We start from the raw sequence: 13,912 nt of genomic DNA, 5'->3' as shown, positions 1-13,912 counted from the left end.
GCTGTATAACCTCTGTCTCCCTTGAGGTTCTGCCTTTCCTAGGTACAGGAGGGATATGTAGGCTGCCTCAAGCAAAGTTATCAGTAATGCTTTTATTTAAATGCATGTCTGTTCTTATATGTTTCAGAACACCTCAGGAGAAAGGCTGTGTTTTGTTTCATTAAGTAGAGGTGTTAGCCATGGCCTATAGCTTTGTCAGAGTGGCATGAATAAATGAGAATTTGTTCCTTTTGGGAACATGCAAACCAGTAGATAGCATTGCTGAAGGTTCTCATTCTAAAGTCATTTTGTTCATGTCAGGAAGAGGACAAGAGAAGTATCACAGACTCCCAGGGCTGTATAGCTCTTCTCAGAGAATGATTTTAAAATGGATAGGGTTGAGTGTGAAGTAAAATAGACTCCCAACATCACTACCCAGTTTGGAAGATCTTGGCCAAAACCACCCAGCTGCCATTGCATTTTGATGGCAGTAGGGTGTGCTTTCTCCATTTAGTCATGCTGTCTCATGCTGTCCTCCTCACTCTGAAGGAGTTTCATCCGTGGTCATGAAATCTGATATTATTCAGGAAAATGCCCATTAGCTCTGTGTTTAAAAAAAATTAAATAAAAAAAATGCACACGCACACCCCCCACTCCCCCAGTTTCAAAGCCATGTTGTTCATCCCATTGGGTTTTTTTAATTATTTTCCTTTCTGTAACCTGCAGGTGATGCTATCCACAACCACAGTGCTCTGTTCCTTGAGAACAGCTCTTTGAACATACCTTCCTCTCAGGAGAATCCTGGATCTCCAAACGCATCTGATCAACCACAAGGAAGAACAAGAAAGTTGAGCTTGGCCAGCACAAACAGTGAAAACTCAGGGTCAACAGAAAGCTTGCCATCAGCATACCTCACCAACAGTGAGTGAAGCCTGGTGCCATGTGCTGTCTGACATGGCAACAACCCTTCCCTCCACATCCTTTCTGTGGAAAAGTTTATTACGAAAAGGAAAATTACCTGCTTGGAAATTTGGGGAGAATGAGAACAGCCTAACTTGCTGCAATTTTAAATAACACAATTTAGCTTCCTCTTCTGTTTGTAATTAAGTAGATAAAGTAACAGAAGTGAAGTCACAGTTTTATATTAAGGTGCCACTCATAAATAGTCATTAAGGGTTTCATACTAATAGGGGTTTAGAAGCATGTTCCAGGCATGAAGAAATACAGATAGATAAGATTTGTTACCCATAATTAAAAGTGCTATGAATTATTACATTGTCCTGTTATGTACTGTAGTCATATATAAATATTCTGTTCACTATTTGGGAAGCATTTGCAATTCTTATTCTATAACACGATCATAGAAGTACTAGTCTCACTGTACATTTTCTGTGGACCAGGAAGCAATGGGATTCATGCTGAGGTGATTTCTGCTTCCCCAAACTTGGACCAAATAGAACTGTTTAGATTGCAGACATTTAAGTGATGATGCAGTCAGTGGAAACAATAGTTTTGTGTTTGATAGATATCTTTAACAGACTCTAAATGTCAAGATAAAAAAGCAGAAGACTTCATTCAATTATCTAGCTTAAACATAAAGACAGCAAGAGATTTATTTATTAAGAAGATACCTTATAGAAATGTGATGCTATTTTGTTTGGGTTTTTTGTAGTTACTGCAAAGTGGTGGGGAACAAAACGAATAGATTATGCCTTGTATTGTCCAGATGTGCTGACAGCCTTTCCAACTGTGGCCCTGCCGCATCTCTTCCATGCCAGCTACTGGGAATCAACAGATGTTGTGGCCTTCATTTTAAGACAGGTCATTGATCTCTGTATTTTTCTTGCTCTGCAACCAATAACATTGTGATCGTTAATTGCATATTCCAAGGGTGGTGAGTCTTTTAATCTTTAGTTCAGTTGGATGGCTAACTGTGGCTGCATCACATACAATTGGAGGTAGGAATGACAGATGTGGATTTATTGGAGGGGTGAAGGGGACAGTGAGCCCACCATTAGCACTGCTGGCTGGTATTCTTACTGCTGACTGTGTGGGAACAATGCACTGTCTTGCATACCTTACACACCCCTTCCATGCCCCAGATCAGTATAACCCCGTATTATGTGTTAATTTCCTTCTGTTTTTGAAGGAATAGGCTATTTCCAGCCTTTCTTAATTATGTATTTCCTTACTAAATGTCAAATTATTAGCATACATTTGATAATAAACCAGCAGTTTGAAAGTAATACTCCCATAAGAAAATCAAGTCTCTCCTGTAACTACATGAGAGTATTTCAAGGCATTGTGTGCACTGTCTCCTCAGAATTTATTTCTGAGTCATATGATGGGTCTGTTGTTCCTACTATGTCAGTAATTTGACAGCAGCTCGCAGTGACTTGGGTATAATGCAGTGCTCTGACCTCTAGAGAAAGTGGTGAGGCTGAGAAATCTCACCTGGGGTAAAAAAAAAAAAAAAAAAAAGTGTTGTTCAAGTGAAACCTGCAGGATAAGTGTCTCTCCAAGAACCCAAAGTGACCCTCACCCGAAAGCCAGTCACAAGCAGTTTAATCTGGATTAACCCAAGAATCAGTGTGGTTTTTATATCTAGTGAATGATGAAACAGCTGCTGCCAGGCAAACAGTAGAGAGAATAATGCAGAAAACTGCACAGTGACTTTTTTTCATTAAATCAGTTTGGCAGATGTCAGTGTGCCTGCCTTTCTCGCAACTCCTTTTAGCTGGTCTCTGAGTGTTAGCTCCACCTCCTGCTCCCAGTGCTGGTGTCAATAATGTTAGCTCCCTGGAGGCTCAGCTGGGATTTCCTGGGAATGGAAGCTCAGTGGCTGAGTTCCCTCCGGTGCAGAACTGTTGCTGAGTCATACTGTGCAATTGTATTGAGCCGCCATCTTTATACAGCAGTCTGTGAGTGGAGTGCACAGCATACAATCTGGCTGGTAACCAGACCACTTGTGGAGTTTTTGATTGCTGTTTTTAACTGATGAAATTCTCAGAGTCCTTCAACTTCTTGCTGTCCTTTCAGAGCATCCTTTAGTATATCTGATACCAGTCAAAATGTATCAGTAAGCAATGCAGAATTTTAAAAGCTAATTTAAAAAACTTTGTTTATAACTAGCATCACCGTAATCAAGGCAAAGAAAAAGTTGCTGAAGAGTTTTTCCATGAACGAGAACAGTAACTAGCGTCACCGTAATCAAGGCAAAGAAAAAGTTGCTGAAGAGTTTTTCCATGAACAAGAACAGTCTCCAAAACGGGAATCTTATTTGATGCTCATCTGAAAGTAGAGGAGAGGTTTCTACTGGAAGTGACAGGATGCAAATCCCTGGTTTTTTCTGTTCAAGGGCAATCGTACATAGATGTTTCTCCTCTCCTTTGCAGCTCTCTTATAGCTCTTGTCATCTCATCTTCTCTCTCAGGATGTTTTTTGCCTTGAATCCATCAGAACACTCTCCCATCTTTCCTTTCAAATGCCTCCCTGAGCCCAGTTGTCTGCTAGCAATCATTTCTGCTTTATTCTACTTGTTATTTCTGTGCATTCATATCAAGTTGCATTGTTGTGTCTTACCTAGCCTTATATGTGCATCACAGCTTTTAGAATTTGATAAGCCTTTGGAATAAGCATTTGGAACATGCCTGTAAAGCAATATGTGAGCTTACAGCACTACATAAAGGACTGGTTAGTTCCAGCATAGTCTGGAAATTCTGCCCTTGCTGGGGGTTAAGGTTAAGGCTAACGGCTCCTGAATGCCCTATGGGCACATATGTTTCCTGCACATGACCTCCAGTGAATAGTATTTATGCCAATTTGTTAAAAAACACACTGACCTCTCAGCATTACTATGATTTGTTGCAAGCCAGCTGCTTTGCTAAGGCCGAATGCAACAGGATTTTACTCAAAGAACTTCATATACTCAAAGAACTTCATATAAGACATCTTTCAAAATGATTCTAGGCCACTCTTCCAGAGTGGGCACCCAGGGTGGAAAACTTCAGCACAGAAAACCAAATGTTCAACTTGAGTGACTTTCTGCTGGCTTGTGGGAGACAGACGAAGCTATTTCTCATTCAAAATGAAGTAGCCTCACGCTATCCATGATCCCAGGGTGCTACCCACAGATTTCAGTAAGAGAGGGCTTGTGGTTTCAACTGAAACAGGGCATAATAACCCACAGATTCTGAAATCTGTGGGTTGTGTTCTGAAATCTTGAGTTGGACATGGAAGTTTCTTGGTAAGTGTGTGATATTTAGCTTGTAAGAATGTGTAGCTTGTATGACATATTAGGGTTCTGCATGTTCACAAGTTTACTAGCCACAAGCCAAATCCTGAGCCTATCACCTACTGCAGTAATATCCAAAAGGTGATAAGTACCATTCTGTCTGGATATATGTATAGAAATCGGTACAGATGGAGTCAGGAATCTGACCTCTGCCCCATAAAGGACATTAAAAAATACTTCTGTGGTCTTAAGCTGCTTTACTGACTTTGCAGACTAAAGCAGACAATGTGATTGTCACTTGATACCATCCTAATGTTTTCACCATTTTCTCTGGAAGAATGTGCAAGCTCTGTTGTGAATGGAAAAGCAGTTCAAAAAGTACTTGAGATTAAGTGTTGGCCAACAGAGTGGAAGCAGTTTATTTGTCTATACAATTAATGTGAACATATGGCCTGTACCTCTTTCTACTTTCCTTGTGCTTTTGGCTCTGCAGTGTCATTCAGCTGGAGCAGCAGTGTACTTTCCCTTTCTTTGCCAAGTACCAGGACTCCCCAGGCCACACGCTGTTTATTAAAATATTAATATAATTTCAGGTTATGAGGTATGAAAATGTAAATTTCAAGGAAAACGACAACCTGGATCCAGCAACACTAAGTCCATCCAATCCACGAGAAAAATGGCTACGCAAAAGGACACATGTCAAATTGAGAGTAAGTATAAATCTGTATATATATGGCAGATATAGAACTTGGGTTTGGGAGCAATTTAAATGGAATTTGATCTCCCAAAGCATGAGTTTACATAACTGAATATTACTAAAGAGCTGAAAACTGCTAACATAATCCAGAGGCAAACAACAGTTAGGGAATAGGAACAATTTATTCTTGGTTTATTGCTACATGCTGGGAGAAAGTGTATTTCTTTCTTTAAATAACAGAGGGGCCTTAAGTTTTAGTTAAGCAAAGAGGCTGTTCTTCTGTTTTCTTATATGTTAGATGAATCCATAACTCAAGAAAAAAATATTTTCTTCATTCTTCAGATGCCACTTCAGTTAGAAATGTCAATTAAGATGCGTGTCTTGCACATAATCATGTGAATCTATGGCACCACTTGAAGTGAAAGATAATTGGCATTCCCTTAAATGTTCTCACTTATTTGGTTGTCTTGAGCACTCTCACTAGGAAGTCTGTTCAGGAACTCACCATTACTGGAAACCTGGCTCCAGCTGAAATAGGAACGCAGTTTTGCTAGGTGCTCTAATGTGCACTGTGATGTACCTCAGACACCCTGTCCAGGACTGTGTTTCTGTGTCACTGTTAATAAATAACATAAGAGAGACAGTAGCCTCATTACAAGAGCAAACACTACCCTTCCTACCTTCTGCTCTTATTTCAGAATGTGACTGCTAATCACCGAGCTAATGACGTCATTGCAGCAGAAGACGGTCCTCAGGTACTAGTTGGGCGCTTTATGTATGGACCTCTGGACATGGTAGCTTTAACAGGTGAAAAGGTAAAGTCCGAGTAATCAATTTCCTTACTTTTCTGAACCAGCTTTTACTAGAAACAGTTTTTGAATGTAGCACATGTATAGTACCAGAGAAAGCCTTACAGTGAGGGGAAGTATGTCACTAGCCCCCACCACTTCAGCAAAAATATGCTGTAAGTGGGCTTTCCTGATAGCTGACCTTTTTCCCAGCTTATCCTTCTTACATGGTGCTGGCCATCTCCTCTGGTTAATGATGAGTGTGCTGTGCAGTAATTTATGAACCTGTCATCCGATCGTACCACCTACTGGACACAATGAACTTTTTGAGCAAGGAGGAAAAAGAATTTTATAGTGGTTGGCAAATCACTACAAGAAACACTTATATCCTCTTATCCAGGTAAGACAACTAGATAAAGGAATAAGGATTCTAGAGCCTAGGTGGCTGCCGTTTCTCTTACACATGGAAGAGTAAAGATTAGTTTTAGAATTTAAGTAGTAATGTGACACAATTGGAACTGTCACTCCTAAAGCTGCCTGCAGTAGCCAGGCTTACAGGTAACAAAGCCAAGCATTAAGAGAACACATTTGTTCATATTCATGGAGACTGTAAGATTTTTTTGTGGAAATTAACAAAGCAATGCTTCTGAGCTGAAGGTAAAACTGAAGCATGGAGGCTTCACTTGGCCTGTTTTGTGGGTGCCCATTCTGCTAAGATGCAGCACTAACCTGATGCATCTAGGGATCAGCCTGCTGACAGCATGCCTTCTTTGGAGTGTATTTGCTAGTGCAAACGGCAGGGATGGATGTTTCTGGAACCATGTTTCTGATGACCGTGTTTCTGTCACAGCTGGGCTTTTGTTAGTCAACTCCACAAGACGTAAGTGATGTGCTGCTTCTAAGATTTTGTCGTAGAATTCAGCATAACCTGTGCTGATACACATTGAACTGTCAATATAAGTTATGGTTATATTTTTAAGACCATCACTGCTTCAATCTTATCCCATATGGTTTGTAAAAAAACTTAAAGCAGCCCCATCACTTGAGCTTACATGCAAGAGAGGATCACAGATTTTGTCTGATTTTGAAGATTTTAATCGTAGCTTTTTACTAGCTTTTATAAATTTCTTCAATCTGATCACATTTTATTCATTGATAAGGTTCTTCTGGCACAATGATGAATAGGGCCCCAAAGGGGTTCATAGTGGTCCTATGAAGAACACCGAAATTGTATGGTTCCAAGACTTAATAATTTCCTCTTTGTGCCATTTCTCAAATGTAAGTTCAAAACGTCAGATACATTTATCTGAGTGTATTGGATTGCATCGAAGCTCTTCAATTAGATCTTAGTCAGGAAGACTGCAAATCAAAGCTGTGTAGGTAATGAATCTCCTGCCATGCATTATTTGTGCCTATATCCTGGCAATTCCTCAGGTCAAAAGTTGGACACTCTTGTAACTGATACAGTGCAGAAATTAGAAGAAACCATTTTTACCACAAGACCATTGAATCTGTCAAAGGAAAAGCCATAACTCTCCCACCTTCCCTAGTGGGAATTAGAGTGGGGGAAGGATTTTTAGGTCAACTAGTAGTGTGGCCTGCAGACTTGAGCAGACCTCGAAGTGTTAGTTTGCGTATGACAGGTGAACCTGATCTGCTCTGTCACATCACGGTGCTATCCTCAGCAGGCAGGAAATTTTCCCTGAACCTCATCTGCTTTGGGTGGCTTCTGTGGAGGCACAACAGAGTAGTGATAATGGGGATGAGGCCATCTGGTCAAGACAAGGAGACAGGAACTTAAGCTTATCTGAGAGTCTCTGACAATAGTATCCCTCATGCTCCCATGGGACTGGGCACCTAAGTAATCTCAGCTTCAGTCTGTTGACCTATTAGAAAATGTTAATTAACCTGAGGTGGGCTTGACATGCCAGTTTTTACTGAGGCAAGCATCAGTCCTGGAAACTACCCTTGTTTTCCCAAGAAGTCCTAAAAGGGGCCTGTTGGGGTTTCTGCAGTTTTGTAGAGTGGATTCATTTTAGCCCTGGGTCTTTTACTGACATGAATTTAGGCTTGTAAAAAAGACAAGATATTCAGTGTTTTAGTGTGCAAATGCAAACTACGTTGAAGATGCATTTCAGTGCTTTTCCTGAGGCCAGAGGTGTGTCTCTGGGATTTACTTAACCCATTATTTTCTGGGTGTAATAGTCTAATGTTTTTCCTCCCTACATAGATGATTGTATGGTGGCTGGTTGCCTTGAAGTCATATTCCTATTTCAGAAGGATAGGGGTGAACAACAAGCTGTGTTTCTGCAGTGGGAAAACAGATTGATGTTATGCTTGGGTATTGAATAGAATCCTGTCATTAAAATCTCTTGAAAGAAATTGCTAAGTAGAAATGTTAAGATTATTACTAATTAGTGCATTGGGGAGAATTCCATACTCAGTGTTTTATTACTGATAGTTTTCATTCTAATTTTGAGGGGTTTCAAAACTAATAGAAATACTATCTGTATTTTTTTTTTTATGCTTGTATGTTGTCCCTCCAAGGATCTCAAGTAACTTTACATAAAATGCTATATTTCATAATCTTCTGATGTGGAAAGGGAAAACTGAGCCAGAATGACCACAGTCAGCAGAATGCTGTTGTAGTAGCTTTCACATTGATATTGAAAAAAGAAAATGTTGATCTGAAAGGACTGTAGTTGTGCAGATTTTTCAGAACGCCCAATGCAAACTTAAAACTACTTTTCTGAACCACACATACACACACACACACACCGCCCCCACCTTTAATGGCTTGACGTGAGAAAATGTTTTAAATGGGAAGAATAGAAGGTAAGAACAGAATGGCTGAATAAAACAAAGTTAGAAGTATGATTCTCAAAAGAAGATATTTCTGTTCCTTGTTAGGTCTTGTATTCCTTTGTAGGTTGGAAGGAAGTTAGATTTTCCCCTAGCAAATCATAAAAATGTTTTCCTTGGCCCTCTCACTGGTAATGGTGCGTCTGAAAGTTGGAAATTCAGAATCAGTTAGGGTACAAAGTGAACCTTTCTCCTACTTATACCATCCAAGACTTTAAAGAAGCAGTTGGTACACATCTGTATTCAAACTGTGAATTCACTTTGCAGTCAAAAAGCAGAAGTAAGGAGTAAACCCATTGTTTGATCCTGATAACACTTCTGGTTCAGCAATACCTGTCATTTCTTCCCTTGCACCAAAGCTCATCCCTTAGAAAAATTCATTTCTGAATTTCATCAGTTTGGAATAATTTTAGTGTTATTTATGGTTACATCCCAATGTCGTGTAACATCATAATGTCCAAGAAGAGCATATCTGCATAGTTATCAAGGTTATCGACACAAGTAGCATCATCTTGTAAGCTGCTGGTGAATCTTGTAGAGTATTTGGCAGCATGTTGAGCACTGAAGAAATCCACATAAATCTTGTATGCCTAAGTTCTGTAAAAACTGACTACAGAAGGAGAGCTTGGCAGATACCTCCCTCAGATTTACGAATGTACTTATTGCTCAAAAGTGCCAGTTCAAGTCAGACAAAGTATTTAATACACTTTATGTTAATTTTGATGAAATATTTCAGTTGAAGAAAGCCATATTGATGAAACCTTTTGAAAAAAAAAAATCTTGATAATTTGAAGTGTTTAGGTTTTGCATTTGTAGGCAACGTTATGGTTTGAGAAAGATTTCATTTTGCTAATAACCAGATGAAATTTTCCATTTTGTAGGCTTAGTATGCAAAAATGTATTATACACATGCAAGCTGAAATGATCTTTTTTCTAGTTTAGGGTTCCTGCCAAATTTCTGAGCTCTATACCCTCGTTTGACACCTGCAGTGCTAAGCTAAGTGCTTTAAATGATGAAGGCAATAAGATCTTGTATTGTGTGTTAGGAAGCATTTTCTAGTTGAGAGGACCCTCTGTGAAGTTTTTACTGAGTTTTGAAGTTCCTTCAAACTTCCTTGTAAGCTTTTAGTACAAGCCATAATTGGAGATACTAATGTGATCTGGGCTTGGCAGGCCTTGTAAATAGAGGGCATGTTGCCTACTATCACACTAGATGACTGTTTTGTTGTTTTTGCAGGTTGATATCTTCATAATGACTGAGCCATCTTCGGGTAGGTGGGTGTACTTTGACACAGAGATATCCAACAGCAGTGGCCGGATATCCTACAACATACCCAAACAGAAGAGACTGAGAGTTGGTGTGTATCCCATCAAAATGGTGGTCAGGTAATAGCTCCAAGCTGGAAGTATAGCTGTGGTGGGTTGCTGTGATCAGAAAGACACTGAAGTGTACAAGATTGAAGGAGGTGCAGAGGGAGATTTCGGTCAGTTAGTTATCTTTTCTTGATCTTGTCACTGTGTTGTCAGCTTAGATTTGAAGCAGTGGTCATCTGTTTACTGGCCAGTTTGGAGGTGCCCAGCCCAATGGGTTTATCCTTACTGCAACACAAATCCTCAGTGAAGTTCAATTTAGGAGCACTTGGTCTTGCAAAAATATGGGGATTGGATGACTGTAATCAGTCTTCTGGTGGCAAGAATGTATGACTTGGGATATTTTGCAGCCTGTTCATTGGGGAAAAGACTGCTGAAAGGTATAGCTTTGTGTTCTTCAGACTGATAAGAAGCTTTTCTCATTGAAATTAACAGTAGAGGATGTACCACCTTGCTCTCAGCCACCTGTTTGTTGATGTCAGGCTGATCAAAAGTTACCTTAATTCTGTACTCAAGACCATGTTTATTCTCAATTGGGAAAAAAAAACCCAACAAGCAAAACCACACCCCCCGCCCAAACCCCAGTACATGAAAATAACAATTCATTGAAGTAAAATCAGTCAGCTCTCCTAGCTCTCCACCATTTCTTAAAAATCTCTATGCTAAGTAAAGCATGAAGAATGAAGATGTGTGAAATAAATTTGTTGGCCTAGGTGCAGGACTTGGGTAGCTGTGCTTTTAAAAAATCTTATGTTTACTAAAAGCCTAGTTTGATTTAATACAGAGTTTTAGTTTACTATTGAATTTAGAATTAAATTGCCTAGCCACTTAGGAAGTAGCTTTACAGCTTCCCTTGAATCCCTACTTCAGAGGCTAAATCAGTGGGAGGAATTTAGCTGAAACAGAATGTGTTAATACCCACCAGTTAACCAAGTCCAAAGTCAATTTACAATCTTATGTAGTGCTAACTGACGGGGAAGAAATGTTTTACCTCAGTGTAATAGACAGTTCAAGAAAAGAGAGTTACTTAAAAACTAATTGAAGTGTATTCAGATGCTAAGCTCCCATGGGCTTTTAGACTGCAGGAGTAAGTTTCAAAGAGGAATGAAAGAAATTGTCCTGTCTTTGCTCATTAAGCTGTGCACACATATTGTAAGAATCTTCATCACCAGGCATAAGTTTCTAGATCATACAATAATCATCTTTCTAAACGAAAGAAGATGTGGTCTCCAGGTTACATTTTTTAGGGAACGTGAGGTCATGAGATGGTAAGAGCTTTGGATCGCTTTGTGCTTTAATGTCCAGACCTCTTGAGGAAAATACATCATGAGAAGATTGCATTTTGCATGCTTTTCCATGAGAAAAGCCATCTATGATTGATTTATCTTTGGGTTTAGGATTGTTTTGGGGTGGGGTTTTTTTTTTTCTCTCTCTCTTTTTTTCTCCTCACTTTTCTGGATTGGCATTCCCATTGTAATTTGTAAGGATAGAGGGATGGGTAATGCTAGTATTACCAGCTGTTTAGCTAATGGAGAAAACCTGATTTGTGTAAGTACATGCCAGTAAAAGGTGCATATCAATTCTTCCCTTGTAATTTTTAATAATTTGCAAGTAACTGTAGACTGCTGGAAAAAAAAATGTAGCTAATTTCTGTGTGCTGTGTGTGTATGTGTATGCATATATATAGCATTCATGTCTTATATGTGTACATATATAGACATATATATATATACACATATATAGACAGATAGCATGTTTGAGTACTTCAGGCTGGTTTGGGGTTTTTTTTCCTAATTCTTTTAGATATTTATACACATGTGATTTCTTATAAAGTCAGCTTCCAAATTTCTCTTTGGAAAGCTATTTCCTAAAAGTAAGTTTTAATTGCCCCACATAGGACTGAAATCAGAAGCCCTATTTGACAGCGATTTTTGAAGCTGTAGATCCAGACAGATCTAATTTCAGGTCTTAACTAGAACGTGCAGAAAATGCATTCCGACATTTTGCTTTTTTAATGTATTTATTGCTTTGACTCTCCAGAGGGGACCAGAGCAGTGCTGCAAGTTACCTGACTGTGCTTCCCCGAGGAATGGAATGTGTTGTATTCAGTATTGACGGTTCATTTGCAGCAAGTGTTTCAATTATGGGAAGTGACCCCAAAGTCCGAGCTGGGGCTGTTGATGTTGTCAGGTAAGCGAGGTTTGCACCCTTCACTCTTTAAATCTCCGGCTTTCCTGTTTGAACACAATAGGAAGGAAAAGGGCAGAATAGTTTTTTTTACTAAATAAACAACAGTTCTTTAAAGGCCAGGATTCTTTGCAGATATATTTCTGTATTTGCTTGGACATCAGGTCTGCCTGATTTTCGGAGGAATCTTAGAATGCTGTGGTTTACTTTGAAATTTGTAGTTTAAGTTGCCTAGAGATTAAAACTTGCTTCTTGGGAATATGGCCTTAAAGTGTGTGCAGTGAATTAATAATGATTCTACTGTGATGAGCAAAGAGTATATTTTGTGTTTCACTAACTTCAAATAAGGGCATCTACTTCAAAAATATCAAGTGCCGTGAATGCAAGAGCATTTTTTGGAGGAAAAATTAAAAGGCCTTTTAATCCATTCTTGCAAGTCTGTTGATGTTGCGCTGGATGGGGAAATACAGCTCTCATTTTGGAACTTGCATGGGAATGGAGGGATGCCAGTTTTCAAGGGTTTCCACTCCTTACAGCTGAAATGGCAGGAAGTCTCATTAAAGGTTTCAAAGGTATAGCAGGACTTGATGTGTAGCAAGGTCTATTCAAAGTACATTTTTAAATAGCTGTCATATTTTATATAACATATTGTATAAGAATCTGTCTTGCTTCCCTCCATCTCCCTCAAGATGTAGACATTACTACTTAATTTCTTGATAGGAGCAGAGACTTAGGCATGCTGCTTTCCACTTGTTGAAGGATAATGTCTGACTTCCAACTGGGTCTGTGCTGAGCAAAAAAATGATGGGTATTCTCTTTCTGCACCTACATAATTTACCTGCTGTTTCTGACAGGCATTGGCAGGACCTGGGATATCTGATTATCTATATTACTGGCCGTCCAGATATGCAAAAACAGCGTGTGGTTTCATGGCTGTCTCAACACAACTTTCCACAAGGGATGATCTTCTTCTCAGATGGACTTGTTCATGACCCACTGCGACAAAAGACCATTTTTCTCCGGAATCTCATGCAAGAGGTACTAGAAACCTGTTTATAGCCTTAAAACTTTTTCTAGAGAATATCATCCAGTGAAGTTAGAGTTCTCTCTTCCTTTTGAACAGTAAATCTCACTGGCCATCACAAAGTCTTTTTTGCCATTTATCATTTCTTTTCTCACTTTTTAAAGAGCAAGGAAGGTTAATAAAACATCCAAAGGGGCCTCCTGGCATGACAAATAAATGAACTACTTGTTCTGCCCTATGTGCATATCTGTAGTTGTTGTTGGCATGCAGGCAGACAGATTTAGCTTTCTGTGGTTTACAGAAGGAGGTTGTTAACTATGAACTCATCGGCTGCTTCATTGCAAAACAAGTGCCATCCTTGTAGTGCGTAGTGTTCAATAGAGCATTCACTTTGGAAGTAATATTTGTTTCAGTGCCACATCAAAATCTGTGCCGCATATGGTTCCATGAAGGATATTTCTGTGTACAATGTCTTGGCTCTGTCGCCATCCCAGATCTACATAGTTGGACGATCAACAAAGAAATACCAGGCGCAGTGTCAAGTAAGTAACTCTTGCTATTCAATCAGGAAGTCCTAGGGGGAGCAAGGAAATGCATGTGTGTGTGCAAACACACACACACACACACACACACACAAAGAGCAGAGACAATGTTTCAGAGAAAGAAGAGCATTTTTTATTTCAGATGAGGCATTTTCTGTCAGGGTGAATAGGAAAGAGAATTGAGTGGTCGTAGGTTGTATCTGTAAGTGCATGCATCGCATATTGCTG

At 39.4% G+C, this 13,912-nt stretch overlaps 1 protein-coding gene across 4 annotated transcripts in view; it reads left to right on the top strand.

Annotated features, from left to right (window-relative positions):
* The window catches only part of PITPNM3 (PITPNM family member 3), a 136,152-nt gene that overhangs the window by 117,483 nt on the left and 4,757 nt on the right, over window positions 1-13,912 (top strand). For all 4 annotated transcript variants that reach the window (XM_069790768.1, XM_069790769.1, XM_069790767.1 and 1 more), the window contains 8 exons: window positions 706-900; window positions 1,652-1,800; window positions 4,807-4,923; window positions 5,609-5,725; window positions 9,798-9,946; window positions 11,972-12,121; window positions 12,973-13,156; window positions 13,556-13,684. In XM_069790768.1, coding sequence (XP_069646869.1) covers window positions 706-900; window positions 1,652-1,800; window positions 4,807-4,923; window positions 5,609-5,725; window positions 9,798-9,946; window positions 11,972-12,121; window positions 12,973-13,156; window positions 13,556-13,684 — 1,190 coding nt within the window. The remainder of the gene's footprint in view (window positions 1-705; window positions 901-1,651; window positions 1,801-4,806; window positions 4,924-5,608; window positions 5,726-9,797; window positions 9,947-11,971; window positions 12,122-12,972; window positions 13,157-13,555; window positions 13,685-13,912) is intronic.

Source organism: Haliaeetus albicilla, chromosome 9 (genome assembly GCF_947461875.1).
Source record: "Haliaeetus albicilla chromosome 9, bHalAlb1.1, whole genome shotgun sequence".
NCBI lineage: Eukaryota > Metazoa > Chordata > Aves > Accipitriformes > Accipitridae > Haliaeetus > Haliaeetus albicilla.
Note: the sequence above shows the minus strand (reverse complement) of the source record. Positions and strands in the feature narration are given on the sequence as shown.